This window comes from Ochotona curzoniae, unplaced genomic scaffold (genome assembly GCF_017591425.1).
Source record: "Ochotona curzoniae isolate NIBS_2020 unplaced genomic scaffold, NIBS_Ocur_1.0 contig_1014, whole genome shotgun sequence".
NCBI classification, from domain to species: domain Eukaryota; kingdom Metazoa; phylum Chordata; class Mammalia; order Lagomorpha; family Ochotonidae; genus Ochotona; species Ochotona curzoniae.
Window position 1 is genome coordinate 1,267,872 of NW_024464920.1, and position 10,305 is coordinate 1,278,176.

The 10,305-nt window shown below is 63.8% G+C and overlaps 1 protein-coding gene across 1 annotated transcript; it reads right to left on the reverse strand.

The window, feature by feature from the left end:
* Window positions 1–1,137: 1,137 nt before the first annotated feature.
* Window positions 1,138–9,715, reverse strand: NCKAP5L (NCK associated protein 5 like). The gene is made up of 11 exons (XM_040988584.1): window positions 9,509–9,715; window positions 8,670–8,738; window positions 8,534–8,572; window positions 7,807–7,926; window positions 6,686–6,799; window positions 3,354–5,935; window positions 2,634–2,796; window positions 2,384–2,465; window positions 1,834–2,142; window positions 1,608–1,750; window positions 1,138–1,413 (listed from the first exon to the last, which is right to left on the reverse strand). The coding sequence occupies exons 1-11, from the start codon at window positions 9,617–9,619 to the stop codon at window positions 1,201–1,203; spliced, it is 3,945 nt and encodes a 1,314-aa protein (XP_040844518.1). The 5' UTR covers window positions 9,620–9,715; the 3' UTR covers window positions 1,138–1,200.
* Window positions 9,716–10,305: the final 590 nt, after the last annotated feature.

Below are 10,305 nucleotides of genomic sequence, written 5' to 3' on the forward strand. Positions count from 1 at the left end.
AAGGACCGTCCCATATTTCCTGGTAAAGTACTGACATAGCCAGACAGCCAGGAGCCCTCTCCTCTCCTCTGGACACAGGAGAAAAAAAAAACACCCACCTTCCTCCGAGTCTGACCCTCCCCACCCTAATAAGACCATATGGTCATGCGTCGCTCTCAGCTATGTAAACAATACTTATAAATAATAATAACGGAGGACCTGGCCTCCAGCCTGAGGAGTCAGGAGGCAGCAGGGACTGAGCCCCAGGTGTGTCCGCCTTTGCTTCCTGGGTTCAGGGGGTCACACACAGCTGACCTCAGAGGCAGCTTGTACTCCCACCGCTGTGGGGGCAGCCAGGGCACCGTCCCTGCTGCCCTTCAGGTCCCAGCCTCTTCCCTCTCCCTGTGTCCCTTGATGGGGCCCTGCACAGAGCAGAGGGAGGCGCTGCAGGCCTCCATGCCCTCTTGGAATAACCACAGCTCAGGCTGAGAGGTGGTGTTCTGGTGGGCGCAAGATGCTCCCTGGCTGGTTACCCCCACCTGGCTCACTAACCCACAGGGGATCCACCCCCACACCAAGCCCCCCCCCCCCCCCCCGCATGACGGATGGCACAGGCAGGGGGAGTCAGACTCCACGATTTATTAGGGTGACAGCAGAAGCAGAGGCGGGAGGCAGAGCAGCCGCGTGATCAGCGGCAGATAAATTAACCGCAGTGCAGGGCTGGGGCTAGGACCTGGGGCAGGTGCTTCTGTAAAAAAAAAATCAAAACAAAACAAACAAACGAAAAAGAATGACAGACAGACCCCAAGAACATGGGGCAGGACAGCACCATCCAGACAGCAGGGAGGCCAGGGCAGAGATGCAAGGCAACAGGAGCCCCTCGTCCTGGCCCCCCTCAGCTCAGGGTCCCGGAATGGCCCATGGAGGCAGCCAGGCTGGGGAGAGATGGCACAGCTGGCGGGCAGGAAGCCCAGCACCACAAGATGGTTCAGCCCGACACGGGGGGGGGGGGCTGGGGGCTGCATCGCAGCAGCCATGAGCACCTGGCCCTTGGAGGAAGAGCCTCACCCTCGGTGAGGGGGTCGGGCAGGCGGGTGGGGGTCTCTCCCTGAGCTGAGCGCAGTCACCTCACCGCAGCAGCGCGGGCGGTGGGGTGTGCCGGGGAGACCCCGTCACCTTGCCTCTTTTGAGAGGGCAGCATGGACAGTGCCGGGGCGGCTCTCAGCCCTGACTCCCACAGGAGGACAGTGAGTCATACAGAGAGTCGCTGAGGGACTCCGAGGTCTCCAGGCCCGTGGGGCCCCCGCTGGCCGCTCTGCCTTCCTCGCCCATGTCCGATGTGCTGGGGGTGCGGCTGCCCCCAAAGGCCGGGCCTTGTGGTGGAGGGGATGAGCGGCTGGGCTCCAGGCTCCGCTTCCGCTCCACGGGCAGGGCCTGCCAAGGAGACGCAGCAGCTGGGGGCACCGCCTGCCCCTCCGGCCCTGCTGACAGGGCTAGGGCACGCTTCAGAGGCCCTGGCCAGAGGCCAGGGCAGTTCTACTATGGCGGCAGGCTGACCGGCTGCGTGGATTTCCCTTATCCGTACCCCTGCCCACACCACACCACACCACCCTCTCTGCCGCTCTCACCAGGGGGGTCCTGGGCAGCCCCTCTAGCTGTCGGGGTGGGCACAGGAAGGGGTCCGAGGAGCTGCTGGCTGCCCGTGTGTTGGGGAAGGTCCAGTTCTTGGCCAGTTGCATGGGAGGGGGAGGGCCTGGGTCTTCGCAGGTGTCTGTCCAAGACAACCGGAAGGCTGATGTGACTGTCTAGCTTCCCGGGGAGCCCCCGGTCGGCCCACCGCCAGCTGACACTCACCATCTGGACACGTCTGATGGCCACGGTGGCTTGGGGTGGCAGGCAGCAGTGCAGGGAAGGCTGGCAGGCTGGGGTGCCGCCCGCTCACCAGGAGCTCCTCTATGCCTGGCACCTCCCGCTCTAGCGTGTGGGCGCGCCGGGGGACTTTGGTGAGGGGTGGGGGCCGGGCTGGGGACACCCCAGCAGGAGGCTCCAGCCGAAGCGGCTTGGTTTTGGGGAGGTTCTTGCTGGGTGTCCCACAGCTGCCGTGGTCCGGGGGTGGGAAGGTCCCGATGCCACTGTCCAAAGTTCGGGTCAAGGAGCTGCAGACTGGGAGGGGACAGAACGGAAGGTCCAGGACTGAGGGCACGGCTTTTGGCCACAGCCTCCACCCCTGAGCAGAGGGCTCCCCCCCAGTCCACCCCCTGCTTGCCCTGGTCTTGGGGAGGGCACAGATGGGATCTTCCCCCATGCGGAGTGCCTGGCACCGAGGGCCTGGCTGCTGCTATGACCATGGCAGGCAGGTGTGACATGGGAGGATCCTCCTCCCTCAGCCCCCTCTCCTGCCCACCTGTGAAGTGTGAGGTGGGCACCGGCTCGGCCAGGCTGTCTTCAGAGGGCATCTCTTCCCGCCGCACTGGCTCACTGTTGGGCTGTGTGGGTTCACAGGGTCTGAGTGTGCTGTTCTCTCAGCAGCTCGCTTCCTGCACTCCAGGGAGGGCCCCAGGAAGCGGAGGGCCCCAGGAAGCAGCGCCCCCCAGCCCCTCCCAGGATGTACCTGACCATGCCCAGCCCTGGGGGGGGTCCCCTGGAGGACATACCTTCCCAGGAGGCTTCCCACAGCCCTGAAGAGGGCCCACCAGGCCGTTTCGGGGCCCGCAGGCTGGCCAAGGGCTCTTGGGGTTGGAAGACATTGGCTGGAAATCTTGGTACTCGGGTGTAGGCTCCCGCCAGGCTTTAGGTGGCAGCTCCTTGCCATCCACCCTAGGGGTAATGGTGCAGATACAGCCTCATGCCCTCCATGGGTGCCAGGCTTGGCAGCCACTCACTGCCACCCACACAGGGACAAGAACACGGTCCACTCCTAAACCTTCCTGCCCCTGGCACCCCGCCCTTCTCATAGGTCAGTAAGGGCAGGAGCCAACGCTGCCCTGGCCAAGTGCAGAGCCAGTTTCCTGCTCAATGGTGCTCACAGGCTGGCCTACAGTGGTACCCGGTACTACCCTGGTTCCCCATCTGCCTGCTCCAGCCAGGCCTCTGAAACACCTGCCATGCCTCATATGGCCCCCTGGGACCCAGTGCCAGTGCACTTTCTGCCCAGGAGGAGGAGGAGGGTCCCCTTCCCAAGAGATGAGCCCTTTGTGCTGTACAAGCTTCCTCATTTTACCACTAACCCTTCTCAAATGATACCGGGACCAGGCAGGTTTGACGCCACCCAGCCAGCCAAGGCGAGATGTGGTGGAAACCCCAGGCAGCTGATGGAAGGAGCTGGGGCGTGAGCCCCCAGATGAGCTCCAGAGCAAGGCACCCCAGGCCCTCACCTGTTGAGCAGCTGCTGCATGAAGGTGTCTGCGCCCTGGTACATGCCAGCCAGATGGCCCTGCACCTGCCCCAGGCCTGGCCCAGGCCCCCCAGGCCGCGGGCGGGCCCTGCTGCTGAGGTAGGCCCTCTCCTCCTCCAGTGCCCGGCGCAGGTCCTCCGCCTTCGCCATCAGCTTGGAGATGTTGAGGCTCTCGGCCTCGAGCTTGCGTGTTTCTACCTTGACCTCCTTGCGCACCGGGGAGCTCCCGCTGGCTCCGTCCTTGCCCTTGGCGCCTTCCGCACGGCGGTTCAGGGCCGGCAGCTTGCTCTTCTTGAGGCCGAACCAGCTGGCGATGCTGCTGGCGTTGCGGTGCTTGGCCTCGGGGGCCGGGGCGCGCTCCTGGCCCTGCAGACGCAGCACGTTCTCCTCAATGCCCTTCATCACCTTCTCCTCGATGGCCGAGTGGGGCACCGACCCCTCAGGGCCCTGGCTTGGATCCGTGGCAGGGCCAGGCGCTGGGGCTGTGCCTCCCCCATCTGCCCACGGCACAGCCTTCCCCTTGTCGGGCTTGGGGGGCTCCTTGCTGACTGGGGAAGTCCCGGGCCGTGGCAGCACCTTGGTGGGGGACTTGGAGGGCAGCTTTGTGGGGCTGCTGTGCGGGCTCTTGCTGGGCTTGCCTAGGCTGGGCACCGAGGCGGGCACTTTGGCAGGGGGGCGGGGTGCCTGGGGGCACAGGGCCCCTGCCAGCCGGTTCTTGGCCAGCTCCACTTTGGTGAGGCAGCTCCTGGGTGAGACAGGCTCCAAGTCCACCCGGGCGCCCATGGAATATGAGCAGTAGACACGGGCTCCAGGATCAGCCTCCGGCTGTTTCAGGCTATTCGTGCCCAAGGCCACTGCCCCTCGTGCAGCCACCTTAGCTTCTGGCTGTTCAGAAGGCCGGGAGGGCACCGTGTCTCCCGCAGTCTCCCCTGTCCGCCCTGGTCCCCGGGCCTTCTCGGCGCCAGGCCGAATTGCCCCGTTCTTCTCGGGGCCCAGGGGCACTTCGGTCCCTGTCTTCAGCTTCCCCAGGGCCGCCAGTCTGTCCCGCAGAGGCGGATATCCGGCATCTCCAGGTCGGCGTCCTGAACCCTGACCAGGCTTCCTGGCCGAGCCACCTGGGGTCCTGCGGCCAGGGTGAGGGGACTCCAAGCCAGCCTTGTCCAAACTTTTCTCCTGGGGGCTCCCGTAGGGGCAGGGCTCTGGGAGGCCGGGGCTGGAGGGCACCCCAGGGCTCCGGAGACCCTCAGAAGCCTGTGGCACCTCCAGAGTGAGCTGTGAGTAGGTGGGCAGCTCCAGAGTGACCTGCAGGGGGGACGGGGGCAGCTCTGGGGATGGCCCCCTGAAGGTGCTCCGCGAGAGGTCCAGGACGTTGTCATAGCAGGGGGATACAGCTGGCCCGGCCGGCTGAGGGGGTCGGGGCGGTGCGGGGTCTGGGGCTGTGGGGCAGGCTGAGGGGTTGGTCCGCAGGCCCTGTGCTCCCTCTGGGGACAGCTCTCCTGCCCCCAGGCCCCTGCGAGCCAGCAGTGGCGAGGGGCTGCCGTCCGAACCGCTGTTACGGCAGGGGATGCGTGAGTTCCGGGGCAGCTGGGGACTCAGCTGGGGCCCCCCTGGGCTGGGTGCCTTCTCTGGGGCCGGGGGCAGCTTTAGGAACTTGAGGCCTCTGGCCGGAGAGGGAAGAAGGGGTGCCTGGGTCTCCCCAGGAGAAGGAGGCCCAATTTGGAGCTTGCTTTTGACCTGAGATGAGTGGGGGTGGCCGGGCTGTGAGCCCAGGGGGACATCCCCTGCGCCCACAAACATGCTGAAGAAGGGGAGGGAACCCTGGCTCTCTGAGGTAGCACCAAAACCCGGCTTGGGGGCCTCAGGGGTCACCCCGCCCCAGGCTGACTTGGGGAGGCCTTTGGACCTGGGTGGCTGGGAGGGTCCCCGGTCCGGGGAGGCTGGCTGTTGCCCGCCGGTGGCAGCGGGGTGGTCCCCACTGAGTGGGCCCGTGGCCCCTGCCAAGAAAGCCTGCAGATAAGACTCCGTGTCCTCCAGCAGCCGGCCCAGGTTCAGCTGCTTGCGAGCCAGAGCTCCAAGCAGGGTGTCTGGGCTAGGCGCCTCGTTGGGCTCCCCGGCCTCGTCGGATGAGGATGAAGAGCTGCTGCCCGGGGCACAGTGCAGGCCGGCGCCAGGGCCCTGGGCTTGGGGGGCACTCCTGCTGGGGCCCCAGGGCTGCCCTATGCCCTCTCCCTCCCCTGGGCCCCCCAGGAGGCGCTCCCAGGGTAGCAGGCCTCCCAGGCCCCCGGGGCCCAGCAGCACATAGGGAGGCCAGGGAGAGGGCTCGGGCTGTGGTGGGCCGCACAGCTCGCCATTGATGGGCTCGGGGGAGCCAGGGCCCTGGCCTGCAGGCCTCCAGGAACTGGCAGGTGAGCGGAGGAGCAAGGGGTCCGTCTCTTCCAGGGCTCTCAGCACCTCCAAAATCTGGGCTTTCTTCCTCAGGAACGGGCACAGGGCATCCAGTGCCGACGGTGGGGTGGCGGGGGGCCCTGGGCCGCCAGGCCGCAGCTGCTGCTCCCAGCACACCTAGGGGAGGGCCCAGCTTCAGGAGGAGGCTGTGGGGAGGCCCAGCGGAGCGTGACTGCGAGGACCCGGACTGTGAGGACACGGCTGGTCCTGGCACAGCTGCAAGCCTTATAGAGCCCACAGCCCCTGGGACCGGACAGTAGCCTCCTCAGAGGTCACTGAGCCCCAGTCACCCCAAGTCCCCTTCCTGTTCTTGCCTTTTTCGCTCACCCAACCCCCTACCACCTGCCTTATGGATTAGCAGGGCTGACCACTGACAAGAGAGCCCCGTGCTCATCCCAGGACGGAGGCCCGTCTACTTCTCAGGCTCCGAGAGGAACATGGAGACACAAGAATGGGGGCAGCCCGAGACCACAGACCAGCCCAGCTGTGCAGACAGCCAGCCTCACTGGTGGACGGCCTGTAGGAATGACTTCGCACAACCCTGTCCTGCTGGGAGCCAGCATCAGCATTGGCTCAGGTGGTCCTGCCACGGTGCCTCACTCTGGGGCCTGACTGTAGGCTCAGCTCCCAGGCGACTGAGAGATGCGACCTTTGGCAAGTTACATGACTTCTGAGCTGCAGAGTCCTCATCTGTCCCCAGATTTGACCTGAGGAAGTCAGATGAGCGAGCCCGCTGGTGACTGCGTGCCAGGTGCAGGCTGGGGGTGGGGCTGCCAGCCCAGGACTCACGCTGCTGCCCTGGGGGCTACGACAGCCTTCCCTGGGGGCATGGACACAGTGGCTGACCACCGGGCTCTGCCCTCCTACCTCTCTCTGTCCAGTGCAATGTCCCAGTGGCAGCGAGGCGGCTGGTCCCTCGGCGGAGCTCAGGGCTGGGGAGGCTGGGGGTTCGGACGGCGGCTGCAGCAGGGTCAGGGGTATCTGTGGGGAGATCCAAGGTTGGTGTGGTGGCTCCCCACTCCTGGTGCGTGTGGCCAAGCTGCTGTCCCCAGGCCCTGGAGACAGGAGCCTCAGGTAGGCTTGAATGTGACGCAGGGTTAGCGGGCAGGGAGGGGTCCTGCCGTCAGGGGCCTCTGCCGTCAGGGGGCTGACAGCAGCGCAGTTGGGGTGTTCCTCCAGCTCTAGCGGCCTCCTTCCCCTTCCACAGAGGGGCCACCATGGAAGTCCCTTCCTGTTCTGGCCATGTGGGACCTAAAGGTGGCTGGGACATGGGTCTTGGGGAAAGAGTCCTGTGCCTGGTCTCGGCTGGAACAGTGAAACACGGGCCACCTCCCTCTGTCCCTTCTCCCAGGTACCCCCACTGACTAGGGGCTGCTTGCCCTGGCCCTGGGCCTCAGTGCCTGCTGGGCATCTGGAGAAGCTCCTTGGGGCCAGACCTGCCCACACAGGGACCTCCCTGCCACAGGGGTTCAGTCGCCAGGAAATCCATACTTCCTAAGTCTCCCACTCAAGGGCTCTTCCCATTGGATTAAATCTGGGAAACAAAGATCTACTCCCCGGGGAAACCCTAAGAGCCTCCGGAGGTGAAGAGTGGATCAGGAAGGGCTCCTTCTTGAGGAGGGTGTGGTGGTGAGCACCCCTGGGGGCTCCTTGCAGGGTGACCTCAAGTGACATCCTAGCAGGCCAGGATTTAGGACTAGCCACGGTGGACTGGAGGCCCTTGCACACACTGACCATGCACACAAAGCTACTGGCAACCCAGGGCCTGACCTCTGTGTGACCCCCAGCTCAGGCTGCCTTGGGCCCGGCCACACCCCTGCCCCTGGCCCAGAGAAGTCCTGCTGGAAGCCAGAAGGTCACCAGGGAGCTTGAAACAACAGGGCTTGCAGCTCCACCCGCGGGAGCAGCGAGAAGCGATGGCAGCTGGACAAGGGGCAGGGCAGGGCAGGGCCAGGCCTCCCCGGGGTGCAGAGGAAGGCACGGCCTACCTGCGGGAGGGAGCCTGTGGGCAGCTGGAGTCTTTGCTGCAGCAGGCCGCTCAGCAGCTGGTTCTGCCGCTCCAGGTCAAACACCCTCTTCTTCAGCTTGATGCACTCCTCCCGCAGGTCCTGCCGACGCGGGACAGGACAGGGACAGCGGTGAGCAGGGATGCCTGCGCTGAGCAGCCGTGGAACATCTGTCTCTGCCACGGGTTGGGCAGAGAGGGCTGGCAGCAGCACAGTCAGGGTGCTCCTCCCGCCCAAGCGGTCAGCTCTGCCACCTCGAGGGATGGCAAGACCACTGCAGCTCACCACCCCGCTGGAAGCCAACTACCTTCTCTGCCACCTTTCCTTCCAGCCCCAGGGCCATGAAGGTAGGGGTCTATTCCAGGCAAAGGACAACCCTGAGGTGACAGTGGCCCCTGTGCCAAGAAGCCACCCTTAGGAGGGAGTGGGCACGGGGATTCCACCTACCCTTACATTGGCATTGCTTTAGGGGTCACCACGACCCGAGGCGGGGGAACCCAGCTGGGGCCAAGGAAAGGGGAAGATGCAAACCCAAGCTTAGGGACCTAGCCCTTCCCAGACCCCTCCCCACCCTACCTCCGGACAGAACAGAATTGGGGACAATGCACACCCCATCCTTTGAGCCCCAGGGAAAGCTTAGTTGAGCTGAGCAGGTGCCAGGCCCCAGAAGGGCCTTCCCTAGACATTTGGGCATCCTCGGGCCACTTACCTTCTGATTCAGTAGGGCCTGCACCACGTGATTTGCAACCTAGGGACAGAAGGCCCCAAGACAGAGCTGTAACTGTCTGGCCTCCCAGCGTCTGCCTGAAGCAAACAGCTGTGGCCCCAGGGCAGACCCCACAGACCTCATCCAGGCAGCGCTCATATGTCTCCCGCTGGTTCTCATTGGCCTGGGCCAGCGCCGAGTTCTCTGCCTACAGCAGCAAAGGAGAGGTAGACTTGAGGACCCTTCTAGTCTCAACCACATTTCTTTAGGGGAATGGGAGGCCAGGAGTCTACCAGGTACATCCACAGGGGAGTTCTGCAGAAGGGCAGGGCTGAGACAGTAGCGTCTTTGACCCTTAATCCCCAGGTCCCCAAGCCAGACCAGGCAAGGGCAGTAAAGCAGGAGAGAGGGGCCAATGCAATGGCTCAATTGGCTAACTCGCCACCTGCAAGCGCCATGTGGGCTCTGGTTCATGTCCCAGCTACTCCACTTCCCTTCCAGCTCCCTGTTTGTCGCCTGGGAAAGCAGTGGAGAATGGCCCAACTCCTTGGGCCCCTGCATCCATGTGAGAGACCCAGAAGAGGTTCCCGGCTTCATATCGGTTCCGTTCCAACCATTGCGGCCATTTGGGGAATGAATCAGTGATGGAAGATCTTTCTCCCTGTCTCTCCTTCTCTCTGTAAATGTGCCCTTCCAATAGCAATTAATCTTTAAAAAGAAAGCAAATAAATAAGCAGGGGAGAAGAGGGGAGGGAACACTTCGGGAGAGCCTGCTCCCCTGAGCCACCACTGGGGTAGGAGAGCCAGGAGCAAGGACAGTGCCACTTGGAAGAACTCTGTCAAACAATGTATTCCGCATGGCTGGCCCGCCAGGCAGGTTCCGCCCCACCACGCCTGCACTGAGCTCAGACAGAGGGGCTGCCCTGCCTCAGTGGGCTTCAGCTGGCACCGTCCATGCTGCCCCACCCTGGGCCTCACCTCCAGCTCCTGCAGGCGCTGCAGAAGCTCCTGGCAGGTGCCCAGCTCCACACTGCCATCAGCACCCTCTTCCGGCCTTGGGTTTCCAGGACCTCCAGCCGGCTGGTCCATGGCCTCCAACGAAGAGCCCTGGGAAAAAGCAAGAGAACCCCGGAAGGCTACTCTGAGGCACGAGAGGAGGATAAAGATGAAAAGTCTAGATCTCTCAACCTAGGTTCCATGCACATTGTAACACAAGTCAGGGACAGGCTGGGAAGTTCCTGGGCATAGGATGCCACTTGTCCCATCTTGGAAACAAAGACCACTGTCCTGTGGACCCTGACACTGGCACCCGTCCCTCCCCCTCCCTTTAGGTCATCCAACTCTGGGCAAGGAGCCCAGCACCCTGCCTTCTCTGCTGGGCTTGTCATTCCGCTTCTCTGGGCCTCAGGCTCCCCACATGGGAAACAGAAATGTCACCTAATCTCACCCAGCATGCACACACAGATTCGGTCTGTAAAGCTAACCTGGTGACTTTGAGAAATCATTAAGACACAAGACCACTGCTAATCAAGCAGCAGTAACAGCTGAAAGCGGTCAGGGTTCTGTCCTGGCGAGCTGCGGTCCCCTACCTACCTTGGGGAGGACCAGGCTGGAGGTCTCTGAGGAGCCAGGGACAAAGTCTCAGCCTGGCTCTGCCTGGCAGAACTTGGGCAAACACAGGGGAACCTACGCAGCTCATTCACTCACTTGGTCAACCAGCTGGTCCTCGGTTCCCTAATTCTGAGAGATGGGCAGAAGGCTCCCTCCTTCTTGCC